A 15,063-nucleotide genomic window follows, 5' to 3' on the forward strand; every position below is an offset into this window, starting at 1 on the left:
CAACCTCTCCACAGCTCCTGCCAAACACCTCCCCTCAGCGTTCATTCTTAGCCAGCTTTACTCTTGCTGAATCAAACAGAGCCACTGCTTTCCAAGGAACAACTCTCACCAAGCTCTCCAGCTTTATAGCTGATCCCTCTTGCTCTCGGTCTATGTGCAGGAATAAATCTTGATCATAGCTCTGCCTCAAGTCCTGCTGAAACTGAATTAGGCTGTTTTTTCCCCCAGTAGACCTGTGGGAGGAGAAGCACTAGTCAGAATTAAGGCTAATTAGTATTCGCCTTAAAAGAATGATTTTTATAAAAGCAAGAATGGTGGTAGATTTTATGCATGCCTTTTCCTTTGCTCAAAGTGTTGTGCACGCTCACAGCAGTATATGACTCTTTAGCAATAGACTGTTCTTTCTGTAGCGTTCCCTGAAATGATTATGCAGCCATGCAACATATACAAGATCCTGGCCATTTTGTACATCTTAAAAGTACGTCCAGTCCTAAGCAGTCCAACAGGGTTTTTTTCCTGTAAGGCACAGAGAAAAAGTGTGGACTGAAATCCGATCCCAAAAGACTTATCTTGTGGTTGTTGTATCTTTCCAGAACAGTGGAACTTTATGTCCCATTAAACAAGTATTAATTCCCTTCAATAAAGGGAATTAATACCTACAACAAACTCTTGTGGGGTTTTTTTTTAAATTTCTATTTGATTTGTTTCAGGTACTGTCCTAATTGCAAGAAGCATCAGCAAGCCACCAAGAAATTTGACCTCTGGTCATTGCCATGCATTTTGGTAGTGCATTTAAAACGCTTCTCATACAATCGATACTGGAGGGATAAACTTGACACGGTGGTTGAATTCCCTATCAGGTAAAATTTTCAGTTGCTGTGTCATCAAACCAAAAACCCCTTAGTATTTGAAGAAGAATTTGGAACTAAAATCTTAGATTCCTGACTGAATTTTTCATTTTCAGAATGTGGGTTTTGCCATTACTCCGTTTAAATTATAGACTAATACGTGATTGTGATGTAGTGTGCTGAAGGTGAAGAAAGCGAATGAATCTAGGAATTTGTATGTCCATCTATGACTAGATATACTAAACAAATCACATTGCTAGTCCAGATCCTTTCAAGGGCAATTAGGTCTTTTTTCAATTGCTAAAGGCTATTCAAGTCTTAAAGCTCCTTTCCATTTTGTAGCATTAAACTGTCCATTGTCAACTACTGAATTACCCCTATTCAGACATCTTCAGTGCAGAATAGTAAATGCCAAAGTTTTCAGACTCCTTACTGTAATTGCCATAAGTATAAGGTCATTAAGGCTTTAGATGATGGCATGTACTCTGACTAATGTGCTCTGAATAAATCCTAAGAAACAGCATGTGCACACACAGCACTTTATGGGATTTCTTTAGTGGGTCAGATACTGGAGGAAGACAGATTTCTGGCCCAGAGCTGCTCCTATATATGATGAAAACTCCTGGACCTAGAATCCTTCGGTATGGTAGACTTGCTGATGAATATTAGTATATTGATTTACTTAGACCTGACCTCTCTTTATGAATACATGGTCCAAGTCACTCTGCCATAGCTCAAGTAATTACAGTGCTTGGGTCCCTTGCTGCTAATTTTGACACCTACCATCTTTCCTGGGTGCCTTGGCGCTTCTTGCTTTGTGCTATTTTTTCTGTGCCTCTATTCTGAGGTTTTGCGTAGCTCTACTTTCTGTTCCTTTTAGGCTACTTTGGTTTGGATTTTGAGATCTGTGATAGTTTTGTTTTGCATTGCTCTGGGGTTGGCAACCCCCTGGCCTTAACAATCAAGGTACATGAACCTCGTGGTCAGTGTCCACATATTCTTGTGGTAAAGATTTATAACCTGAGCACATCTTGGCTGTATTTTGGAACCACATGTCAGCAAAATGTTATTTTCTTCTATTTCATATTATTCTTTGGTAATTAACTAACTTGTACCTTTAAAATATATCTAGGCTTTAGTGGTTCCCTTTTTTTCCTAACATGCTCACGGTAACTTAAATGAGAAATTAAAAGTTTCTGATACTTTCATTGGGTCAGTATATTTGGAAACAGAAATTGATTTTTCCTCTGTTTGTACCAGGCTAATTATAAAACTTAAAATTATCTGATAACGTTCATGGTCATGTCCATTGTCATCTCATGTCCCCATGTAATGTTAGAGACTGTAACTCAAATACGCCCTTATCAGTACATGTTCTGTGGATCCATACTTTTGCGGGAATGTGTTCTGGAAAGATTATGCTGAGAATATAACATTCATTTGAGTCTTAGTGAGAATTTGCCTCCTCTCAACCTGGGACCCTGCCTGGAAGAATCATACCTGTGCACAGTGTCTGTATGTCTTTTGTCTGTAACTATGTGTAACAATACAGTATAAGTTCTTAGAGTAAATATCTAAGAGTGGCACTGATGATGTTACCTAGTTGGGTAATGAAATGTCTGCAAGCAAACAACTAAGCTCAAAGAGCACCAAAGGCTCCACAGTTCAACCTTGAGCTACAGATATTCTCTTCTGTTTCTGTACTGCTAATCCTTATAGTTGTGATCTGTATTGTTTATTTATATTAATTTGTGGCTTCTTAAGCATATTAACATTCAGCAAACATATATAGTACATCTATTTCCTGAAGCTGTGGTTTCTGTTAATGAACACTATTGTTTGGTAGGTAGTAAGAGAAACCACTTTTTAGGTTTAATTCCTAAATCTCTCTTCTCTTTCCTTCTCTCTCTCTCACCCTCCAAACAGCCATTTGTCCTATTGGGGTAACTTAGAAACAATCAGTCTTTCAGACTATTTATTGCATGGTCAATTCTCCTGATTTTTAATTAGTCATTCGGGTAGTTCTGTTTTTAAGGCTGACATCCTATCCGATAGGTGATCTCTCACTATTAAAGTTACTGTCCTTTATCTACTCCCTGGTAGAAAGCCCCTTTGAACTCAGTGCAACTTAACTTCTGAAATTCACTGTATTCATTAGAGTTTATTTCTTCAAGAACATTATCAAAAGCACTTTTTGAATGGAACATGTAAAATTGCAGCAGTATCATCTCTTTTGATTAGAGGAGCAGCCCTGTTAAAAAGTTTTCAGTGACTACTCCACAAATCATGCCATTGCTCATGTGTTTGCATAAAAAAAACCCTTGCTACAGTTGCAGAGATTACCATAAGTTGATGATTGTATTGAAGAATTTCTTCAGTGAGACAGTGTCTCTGTAAGTGTATCACCCAGAACTCTTCAGGAACATTGTGAGTAACCTGCAATGTTGTTCTTGTGAATCTTGCTGGTGATAGCAGTTGAATAACAGGATGGATAGTATTAAAACTGAAGCTTTGGAAATATACTGCTCTTTATGTAGGTTCATGGAAGTCTTTCGATGTATTAAAAGCTCAGTGTTAGCATGCCCTTTTGCCACAACATTGATCTTTGTGACTCTTCTTCGTAGGGATTTGAACATGTCTGAGTTTGTTTGTGATCCAGCGGCAAGCCCATATGTATATGACTTAATTGCTGTTTCCAATCACTATGGAGGCATGGGTGTAGGACACTGTGAGTAACTGTTGCCTTTTTTTGTTTGTTTGTTTTTGCTATACCTTCAAAAAATTAAAATGTGTCTCCTCAGTAACAGGCAAGATTTAAGTAGGGTGTTATGAAACTTAATATAACCCATTGCGGGCTTCTGAGTTTAGCTCAATAAGGCCTGCCTGGCAAAGCTAATAGGAATGATTTAACATAAACACTGAATGGTCAACTCTGTGGACAAGAAAAAGCAATTCCCCCAGTTTTAGTTAAAAGGCTGTAGTGAATCTTTGTGAGAATAGATAACTGCTTTTTTGTTGTTTTGTAAAATCACACTGTCAAAGCAATGGGATTCAAATATCAATCTGTATAGTCTACCATGATGCTGTGTTTAACTAATGAAGATGCTGTTGACAGAAAATGTGTCCAAATAGTTTGGATACAATTGTCTTCCAGAACATCCAGTTTGGTGTAGTGGTGAAGGCTGGCCTAGAAACTAGGAGTCTGTGAGTTCCAGGCCTCCCTTAGGCACGAAAGCCGGCTGGGTGACTTTGGGCCAGTCACTCTCTCTCAGCCCAATCCATCTCACAGGGTTGTTGTGGGGAAAACAGGAGGTAGGAGTATTAGGTATGTTCGCTGCCTTGAGTTGACCAAAACTATATTTTTTAAAAAGTGGGATAAAATATCATCATCATCATCATCCTATTTGTAGCAACTTCCTTTTTTGCTATCTAGTGATCCAGAACAGTGGGATGCTTTCTCTCCATTTGTGGGATTGGATCATAAAGCTCCTCTTCCCTGAAGCTGCTGTTTCTTATATATCCTCAATAAAAAGATCGTTAGACTCTTTAGACATTTGAATAATGCTTTTAATATCACTGAGAGTCCCATGAAAAGCGTTCAGTGTAATCTCTGCAATCTGCAGGTTGTTACTGAATGTGTTTAACCTTTAACCTACTGGTTAAGCATATAAATGATTGTATAATATTTTTTAAAATCTAAGTGTAAAGTTACCCCTTCCCTCACTGGAGGATCTTTAAAGTGCTGTGTTTTGTTACATAATTATTTAATAATGATTACCAATTGTTTTAAAAGGAAAGGAGTTCCTTTATGCCTTTTAAAATCTGTGCTTGAAAATCCCAGACTGTATTTCTAAAGCATGTCATTATTTTTTTCCATTGTATTTGTTTTCCTGGCAGATACTGCATATGCTAAGAATAAAATCAATGGCAAATGGTATTACTTTGATGATAACAGTGTATCTCCAGCATCTGAAGAACAAATAGTGGTAAGTATTTCAAATAAATCAAGCCTTTTCCCTGTAACTTCTGGAATTTAACAAATACAGCTGTTAAATCAGCAGAGTAGCAAGGTAAAGATGACACTACAAACTCTTTTCTACAGAAAACAGAATCCACCTAAAACCCATTAAGAACATGGGTTTACCTTTACCTTACTCAGACTAAGTCATTTTTAGCACTCTGCATTTTAGTTTTAATAATGTGTATTAGTTGTCTTTTTTTTTTAATAAATGGTCTTAGAAATTGAAGAAATTGAAATTTCAAGCAATGGAACTAAGTCCAGCTATACTTAATTTTTATATTAGTGCAATATTGCTGATAACACCAGGCTTACATTCATTACAGTCTTTACTGTTCATGGGTAGAGTCGGATGTACTGTCTGGGACAATGCGGTACACTTTAACTGGGACCCCTCTCAACCTGTGCATTGATGAAGTGAAGGGTGCTTTTTAGCATGACTTTGCCATTTGCTTGGTTGTGATATGCCCCTCCTGGCTTCTTCAGGTGGTCAGGAGAACTTTGATGAGCTGGGTCTGGGAATGATCAACATTTCTTTGAGGGCGGTGATGCTAAGTAGTCTTCCCTGCATCCAGCTGTTTTAGACAACTACCATGCAGTCTCCAATATTGAATCTCCCCTTTGGGGGGAAGATTGTCAAGCAGCTGTTGGAGAGTCAGTTAAAAGGTACTCTAGAGGAAATAGATTGCCTGGATCTTTTTCAATCTGGATTCAGGCCCAAGAATAGGATGGAAATGTCATTTGTTGCTCCCATAACCTTTGTTGTGACTTGGATTTGGAGAATGCACTTTTTCTGGTCTTATCTGACCTCTCAACAGCATTCAGTACCATCAACAGTGATATCTTTCTGAACGCCCTGCGAAGTTTGGGAAATGAAGGCAGTCTGTTACAGCGGTTTCACTCCTTCCTGAGTGGTTTTAGTCAGGGGTAGCAGGAGGCAGCTGTTATGGTTTGGCTGAGGTTGAATTCTAGCAAGGCAGAGTTACTGTTTTTTGAAAAGGACTCTGTCGGCTTGAATTGTAACCGGATGGGGCAGCATTCACCTTGAAGGAAGAGGCTTGCAATAGGGAGATCTTCCTGAATGGGAGAAGCGGGGTCAGACTCAATCCTAGCAAGACTAATTGTCAGTGAGTGCTTGGGCCTTTCAGTTCTGGGGACTTCTATCCTTGGTCCTGAGTGTGGTAGCACTTCTACATTCAGAACTAGTACACTATCTAGGGCTCTTTCTGGACTCCCAGCTACTGCTTAAAGAGCAGATGGCAGTTGTGGCCCAGAAGGTCAGCCCTATCAGACTAAGAAACCACTGCCATATATGTCTAGAACTACTTAGTTATAATTAAATTAAGCTGTTATAATAAAACAGCTAGAGTAACAGAATCTTGCAAGTCTGAATGTACTTCCCCCCTCCCTCACTTTATCTTCCTCTGAATTAGGAGGAGCCTGAGATATTTACTCGAATTAGTTTCTTGGAATGGGCTCAAGCCTTGCTTGTCTGATCGTTGCCTTGGCAGTGGCTCTTCCTCCTGTCCTGCAAGGCCATTCCCTATAGCCTTTCACAAATCCAACTTTGCAGTAGTTGTGCCTATTCCCGGACCCAGAGGTTTTCCTTACGCTCACACCTTGGTCACTTTGCAAGTGGACAGTTGCAATGCACTTTACATTGCAACTGGGGCTGCCCTTGAAGACCACCCAGAAACTACAGCTGGTCCAGAATATAGCAGCACAAGCAGTAATGGGCAGAGCTTGCTATTCCCATGTACAATATGTAATGCCTCTGCTTTGTGAGCTGCACTGGCTATCAGTAAGCTTCCATGTGCAATTCAAAGTGCTGATTATCACCCATAAAGCCCTAGAGCCTAGTTCTTTGAGGGATCATCCCCTGTAGTATCTTCCTTTGGGTCCCGTCAATTAAGCAATGTCATCTGGCAGGACCTAGGAAGTGGGCCTTCTGTGTTGCAGTGCCAGCCCTCTGTCCCTCACCATACCAGCCTTCAAGTCTTTAAAATCCTGGTGCTTCTTTTGTGCTGGGATGTGCTAGAGTTGAGGGTGATGTGGAGGATAGATCTCTTGTTGTTGTTGTTGTTCCCTCAGGGCAAATGTGCTTTTTATTGACCAAAATATATAAAAGGTGGGATAAAAATATAACAGCAACAAGTTGGTTTTTTATGAAGCCTCCCAGAGTCATTTTTGGAGTTGGCCAGCCAAGAAATTGGAGAAAATACATAAATAAAACTGTAGCTTGTCCAAAATTCAGCAAATGAGAAGTGCCACAGCAATAATGTTGTATGCTGTTGCCTGCACTGGTTACCAGTGGTTTCCAGATTCAAAGTGCTAGTTTGACCTGTACAACTCTATATGGTATGTCTCAAAGATACCTCCTGCATCACCTTCTCTGCCTGGAAATGTCCTGTCCAGTGTGTGCTCCCCAGCAAAAATCTCTTGGTGGTCCTCTGTTATCAAGAGATGAAAGTGGCTGGGGCAGCAGGTGTTCCTTTGGTTTGATCCCCATGCTCCTTTTTGAGGCTTGGTTAGCGTGTGTGTGTGTGCACGTGCATACACATACACACCATCATCTTCCGGAAATTAGTTAAAGCATAATAGCTCCAGGGTATATGAGGCTTAAGTGGATGCCATTGTGCTGTGTATTGTTATTTTGGTATTGCTGTTGGCTTTAAGCTTGTTTTATTTTTTATTATTGTAAACTACTGGGAATCTATGCAGATTATGGCAGAATAGAAATGGAATAAATAAATAAATATTGGCTTAATTGAAAATGTAATATATCCTTTGCTATTTTAAAACTGCTTTTTTATTAGCTTTGTGCACTTCTTGCTGAAGGTCAGGCTTAACTATGTTGCAGGATTCATATCTTTAAATCTACAGAGTCACTGCCAAAGGGTTGGGGGGTGTCCCACTGAGGTGTCTCAGAAATATGTGTGGGTTTTTCATATAGACTGCAGAATAGCACTGTTACCTGGGTAACTGGCATGAACAGTAAGTTGTTACTGCAGCATAATAAATCCTTAGTTTTACAGCATAATTACACATTTACAAAGATGAAAACAATAAACAGTCATAAAGTCACTTTAAAGAAGGCCTTTTTACTCTCAAAATCTGCCTCACTTCCTTAGTGGGGGCACTCAGAGGAGGGCTTCTGAAGAGGATGTCAAGACTTCTATGTAGGTATATGTATATTTCAGAGATCTAGGTCCTAGGGCTCTATGGGCTAGTACCAATCGAAGCAAACATTTGTAGCTCAGGGTTGAATTGTGGAGTCCTTGGTGCTCTCTGAGCCTTGTTTGTTGTTTTCTTGCAGACGTTTCATTGCCAGGCTGGGCAACATCTTCAGTGCGAAGAGGGAGTGGGCCTTGCTCTCTGTTTATATACCGTGGTTTGTCCAGCTTGTGTTGGTGGGGGTGTTGTTCTCTTCTTGTGAGTTCTTTGATTGGGCTGCTGTTTGCTGCTGGGTTGATTGCCTGAGTTGATCAACTCCCACTCTCACTCCCTCTTCACACTGAAGATGTTGCCTAGTCTGGCAATGAAACATCTGCAAGAAAACAACAAGGCTCAGAGAGCACCAAGGACTCTATGGGCTAGCTTGGTTACAAATTCATTATTAGGTATTGATTTTTTTTAAATCTCTCAATCACTTTCTTCCAGACAAAGGCAGCATATGTACTGTTTTACCAACGCAGAGATGTCAAGCTCAAGGGAAACCATTCTTTTTGCCCAAGCATGGAACCAGAATCTGAAGAATGTGATGGCATGGATACTAACTGAATTTGTGTAGTCAACCTCTAATATGAAAATGTATCTGAGAACTTATTTTGAACCCCCTGTAGGGCTACTGGACAGCACAGGAGGGTTCAGTGAGCACTGGAAAATGGATAAATAGGGGAGGCAATAAGATGGCAAACTTGGGCATACTCTTTAACCTAAGAGTTTTAAATCAAATTCAACCTTAACTGTTCAATAAAATGTTCTCTAAATCTGACTTTGTATTCTTATGAAAATTGTGTGGGATTAAGAGTTCTGCTATGTGGCTGGAGCAATGCATGTTAAGAAAAAGAAGGTTGTGTTGGTTTGCAACTTCAGATTGGGCTATAAAGAAAAAAGTGTCTTTAGTTTTATGCATTGTGAAAAGTGTACAATCTGGGAGATACCTGCGTGCTGCAGAAGTGCAACATATAGACATGAGCTTCAGTCTTGGTTAGCACATACTGCCACAACATTGTGTCAGTCCCTTGCTGATGCAGCATGATCAGACTGTTTTTTTAAGATAGTATTTCTCTTGGCCCAAAGTCTCCCACCCAGGAATTACCGAAGAAGTATTTCAAAAATAGTCTCCACATTTTCAGGCTCAGTGCTGGTAAAGCAATCCTTTAGGAGTAACATACAGATATATACTCCTTCCCTGTGGCAGTGTTCAAAAAGTCTATTCTTCATATTCATCTGGTAGCAATGTTTTATGCTCATTCAACAGCTTCCTTCCACATTTATGCACTGTTTTATCAGCACCATATAAAAGTCCCAATCCCTTTCTCTTATGAAGGCCACACAAAATATCTAATTACTTTGGATGTCCTTCAACTCATTGATTTTCTTTCCAGGCATTTTATTCCTGTTTATTTGAGTAATTTCCTTTCTGTTTAGGCATTTCCACCTCAGTTAAAAGTTACCAAAGAAAAATGGTCTTGCTGTTCTTCTTTTACCCACATCCATCTTGTTAAGCCCTAATGTACTTTGGTAGGAGCTTAACAATACATACCCACACTAAAAGAGTTTTCAGTAACTCCCTGGAATGTCACATTGTAGTGAAGGGATTTGCCATTAACAGAAATGGCTTTGAAGTCATATTAATACCTCCAAGAGATTATTTCCCTTTGGTGCCAACAGCATGTTCCAAGAATTCATTCAGCACGCTCAGAATCATTTTTTTCACAAATCTTTTATGTAGACCTTGCTGTGCAGTACCACAGGCTATAGTCACCAGTGATATCTCCATCCAACATTATTTTAGCAAAATTTATTAGATACAATCAAGTATTCTCTGTAGATTTTAGCAGAGGAAGAGTCACTGCTGCCAGCTTTATTCTGTTCACTGACAATCTTTCGATGATTACTATATATATCTGCAGGTGATTCTTCTAAAGCACTGAAATGATTATTTGGTTGAGTTGCCAGTGCTTTCAGATTTTTAAATTGGTTTGAGGTTTTATCTCAACTGGATATTTTTTCTTGCACATATGGGGCAGGATATAGGGGCTGGAATTATTTAAATGCTAATGTCAAATTGCATTTTATGGTTTTGCTTTTTTCTGTTTTTCTGGGTTTTAAATGTAACATTTGGGGAGAGAGATAAATATTTAAATCAAAAAGCAATTTATAATGAAATGTAACCATATGTATTTCTGTTGCATACTGAAGCAAGAATCTTCACTGTTTTAAGTATGATCAGAGAGTACATTAAACTAAGTTTCTTCTAAATGCTGTACAAATGGTGTTAGGAATCTTGATTTGCCTCTGACCAGGCTGGATCCTAGCTGGTGTGTACATTCTGTATAGTATCAAGATCAGTTTTTAGACTAGCACTGGATGGCTTTACAATGTACAGGTAAAGAATAAAATAAAGAGGAATGGATTGCACCAAGTGCGTACTCTGGTATTTTTGAGTGGAGAATGAGGGTTTCCAATATATCCTAGGATCTGAATCCTTACTTGAATTATTTGTTCCAAGTGTTGTCTCTATCAAACCATATCAAAGTTACAGTGACTTTTTTCCTTTAAATTGGAATATAATGGTAGCCTGGGTCCTAGGTGTAGGTTTCACATACCAGTAACTTCTACTTAAGCTGGAATTGTAAGTTCATATGTTTAGTTTCTTGGACTTTAAGGGAGGACTTTCATGCTGTTTCTTGGAAATTAGTCTTGTTAAGAAGTGTTGGATTATGAGTGGCTTAAATCTAATTACTTCATTTTATGGTTTAAAAAAAGTTGTCTTAGGCCATTTTTGGAGGAAAAAAAAGTCTAATGAAAATTATTGTAAGCCTATTTCAGACAATGTTGAGTTATATGCAATAGTTTTTGAGGCATTGGGACAAACTATAAAGACAATCAGTGTTTCTTTTCAATATTCATCCAGATCAGTCCTGATTAGGTTTATCAGATTCAAATGAGGAAATAATTCCTTTATTACCCTTACTGAAATAAGTTTCAGTAGGAGGAGGTTCCATAGAATCACATCTGAAGGGACCTTTAAGGTTTTAGGAGAAGTCTATTATTTCCTCAAACTGTGCTTTAATCTGTAAAATATTCTTTATTCTTAATCATGCAAAAAAAAAAACAACTCTGTAACTTTGTTCTCAGCTTCTGCTATGATAAGGTGGCTTGACCACTTTGTTAACCTGTGGTCCTAATCCTTGGAGATTCTCGAATTCTTGAACAAGTTAGCATTATTACACATTGTTACACACTACATTGTTTAGACTGTAGTTACATTACATAGTGTATACCATTCCACATCAATGCTGGAACAAAATGGCTTTTCATTACAAAATGGTTCCTCCTGAAATATAGCACTCCCACACTCTCACAAATTTTCCAAAGGATTTGTTTTAAACCAGAGACCAGCACACAATTTCGTTTAAGCATAGATGGTTTATTTCAGTACCCAAGACAGCAAGGCTAACCTAAAATAGGTGGGGACACAGCCCCTTAATATAGAGCTATGCAAATAAGAGTATACATGTGATTGGATATAATAGTAAATTATATGGTAATTTATCAAACTCCCAGATGCTTAAGGAGGTAGTTAGGGATAAACTCTGAAGTAATGAAGGTGGGACTATGATGAGAGAGCAAAGAGACAGTATTTCATGAACATATTTTCTAAAAAATCCTTGATTCCACATAGTTTCTAGAAAGTCCTTGGTTCCCAGAACCCATGCTCGCCTCCTAGTATCTTCTGGTTTTATCAGCATTTCTTGGCCCTCTATTTTGTGGCTGAGCTGACAGAACTGTTTCTCAAGTCCTTGGGAAGTTAATTAGGGAGGAGATGTTATTATTTTATTTTTTTGTCCAAGCCAGTGCCTTATCTTTATCTCCAAGATAGCCCTTGAAGATTATCCAGAAGCTTCAACTGGTCCTGAATGCAGTGTTTTTGTCTAGTGATGGGAACTTTTAGGTTTTCATATGTAGCACTCTACTGCAAGAGTTGTGCTGATTGTAAGTTTCCTTCCAGGTGCAGTTCAAGGTACTGGTTGTCACTATGTAGATCAAACAGGTTGGAGTGACAGAACATGAACATCAATGGGTTGTTGAAAGATATGATAAATCTACTGTACCAGCCTCCCTGCTGCATAGCAACCTCACTGCCTGAGCTGCTGGAGGCCGTCTCGGGGTTGCCGGTGGAGTTCCCCAGGCTCATGGTTCTGGGGGACTTCAACCTGCCATCCCTGGGGCAGGCCTCAGAGGCAGCTCAGGAGTTCATGGCCACCATGGCGGCCATGGTCCTGTCCCAGATTATTCGGGACCCAACTTGAGACAGTGGCCTCACACTGGATTTAGTTTTCTTGTCAGAGTAGTGGCAACATGATCTGAGAGGAGAGTTATACCTGTCCCAGTTGTCATGGTCAGATCACACCCTGGTGACCTTGAGATTCTCTTATGCCGACCCCCCTCTGCAGGGAGGCAAGACCCATTTCATTGGTCCACTGCCAGCGACTGATGGACCCAATGGGGTTTCAGAGGGAGCTGGGAGTCATACCCGAGGTTCTGCTGCACAGTCCAGCGGAGGCCCTGGCTGCTGCCTGGAATAGGGAGGTGGCCAGGGCCTTGGACAGGATCGCGCTGTGCGGCCTCTTTTGTCCCATCAAACCTGTGGTTTACGGAGGAGCTGAGTGTTTTGAAGAGGGTTAAGAGACATCTAGAGCTCCACTGGAGGGAGACAAAGACCGAATCCGACAGAACACAAGCTAGAGCTGCTGTTAAGGCCTACCTTGTGGCGGTAAGAGTGACGAAACGTCAGTATTTCTCCTCTCTTATTGCATCCGTGGAATGCCGCCTGGCAGCCCTGTTTAAGATTACCCAATCCCTTCTGGGGAAAGGGGATTCAGAAATCCATCTACAGGACTGTGCTGAGGAGTATTCTGAGCATCTGCAGTATAAAAATCACTCAGATCTGTTCCAAGTTGGATTCCAAGTGTGAAGCAGGGTCTGTGGAGATGCCCAGGGAACATACTTACCCAGTTATCTGGGAACAGTTTGATCCTGTTGGGCCCGAGGAAGTGGACAGGATCCTACAGATTGTTAATGCTACCACTTGCCAATTAGATCCATGTCCCTCCTGGCTAGTGAAGGCAGCTCAGGAGGTGACATGTGGTTGGGTCCAGACAATGGTAAATACATCTTTGAGACGGGGGGCGTTTCCAGCGGCCTTTAAGGAGGTGCTGGTGTGCCCCCTCCTCAAGAAACCATCGCTGGACCCTACTTACTGGAAAATTTTCGTCCAGTCTCCCACCTCCCCTTCTTGGGGAAGGTGGTTGAGAAAGTGGTGGTGCTGCAGCTCCAGAGGATTCTGGATGAAACAGATTATCTAGACCCTTTTGGTCAGGTTTCAGGCCTGGATATGGGACGGAAACGGCATTGGTTGCATTTATAGATGATCTTTGGTGGGAGCGGGATGGCGCAGTGCATCCATCCTGGCTCTTCTTGACCTCCCAGCAGCTTTCAATACCATTGACCATGGTATCCTTTTGGGTCGGCTCAGGGAGTTGGGGGTGGGTGGCATAGTTTTCGCTGGTCCACCTCCTTCCTCCAGGGCTGGTCCCAATCGGCGTTGATAGGGAGCAAGATCCAGCCCATGGCCCCTTCTTTGTGGGGTGCCACAGGGCTTGGTACTCTCCTGCTCCTCTTTAACATCTACATGAAACCACTGGGCGAGATCATCCATCACCATGGGATGAGGTATCATCAGTATGCTGATGATACCGAATTATACATCTCCATCCCAGGTGAGGTAAGTGAAGCTGTGACTACCCTCCCCAGGTGCCTGCGGGCTGTGGGGGCCTGGATGGGGAACAACAGGCTTCAGTTGAACCCTGGTAAGATGGAGTGGCTGTGAATTAATGGCTCCTCAGTATCTAGGAAATTGTCGTCTTTGGTTCTGGATGGGGTTGCATTGCCCCAGACAGAGCCGGTGCGTAATTTGGGGGTCCTCCTGGACTCACGACTCCTGCTCTAAGAGCAGGTAGTAGTCGTGGTCAGGAGGGCCTTTGCTCAACTCCATGTTGTGCGCCAATTACGCCCTTTCCTGGACAGAGTGGCCCTTCGAATAGTCAGTCATGCCCTGGTCATCTCCCATATAGACTACTGTAATGCGCTCTATATGGGGCTACCCTTGAAGAATATCTGGAAGCTTCAACTGGTCCAGAACGCAGCTGTGCAAGCAATTTTAGGTGCCCCAAGGGTGGCACATATAACACCTTTGCTACATGAACTGCACTGGCTCCCAGTTTGCTTCTGGGTCCAATTCAAGGTGTTGGTTATTGCCTTTAAAGCCCTACATGGCATGGGGCCAGGTTACCTGAAGGACCGTCTCATCCCCATGACATCAACCCGTCCCACCCAGTCATGTAGGGAGGGCATGTTACGGACCCCATCTGTAGAAGAATTCCAGGCAGGGTCTCGGAAGCGTGCCTTTTCTGCAGTAGCTCCCGTCCTCTGGAACATTCTTCCCCCAGAGGTGAGACAAGCCCCCTCGCTCCTGAACTTCCATAAAAATTAAAAACCTGATTGTGTCAGCATGTCTGGAGCAGAGAGAGGAATAGTCAGTCATGGGGATGGCTAGCACCTTAGAATGGCCTTTGATACTCACTGATCGAGGTATAATTTTAGCCATCTGGATTCTACCATATTTTATGTCTTTTATCTATTTATAGTTATAGTTATTGTATTTATGGCAATATTGTATTTTACATTTTGTTTTGTTCTGTAAACCGCCCGGAATCCCTCTTTGTGGGGGGAGATGGGCAGTGATAAAATTTGATAAATAAACGAATAAATACATAAATATTCGTTGATGTCACAACACAGAGAAAAGTTCTACTACAGCTTCAGTTGGGAAGCTACACATTTTAGACCAAGCTAGTTCTAAAATGCAAGAGTATTCCTAAAAGCCTGGGAGTTTGATAAATTATC

General features: G+C 41.0%; 1 protein-coding gene across 1 annotated transcript in view; it reads left to right on the forward strand.

The window, feature by feature from the left end:
- The window catches only part of USP4 (ubiquitin specific peptidase 4), a 51,671-nt gene extending 41,159 nt beyond the window's left edge, over nt 1-10,512 (forward strand). Inside the window, exons 19-22 of the mRNA XM_063291995.1 lie at nt 711-860; nt 3,473-3,576; nt 4,746-4,834; nt 8,527-10,512. Of these exons, the coding sequence (XP_063148065.1) occupies nt 711-860; nt 3,473-3,576; nt 4,746-4,834; nt 8,527-8,646 (463 nt within the window). The 3' untranslated portion in view covers nt 8,647-10,512. The remainder of the gene's footprint in view (nt 1-710; nt 861-3,472; nt 3,577-4,745; nt 4,835-8,526) is intronic.
- The last annotated feature ends 4,551 nt before the right edge of the window (nt 10,513-15,063 follow it).

The sequence above is a fragment of the Candoia aspera genome, chromosome 2, assembly GCF_035149785.1.
Source record: "Candoia aspera isolate rCanAsp1 chromosome 2, rCanAsp1.hap2, whole genome shotgun sequence".
Classification (NCBI taxonomy): Eukaryota; Metazoa; Chordata; class Lepidosauria; order Squamata; family Boidae; genus Candoia; species Candoia aspera.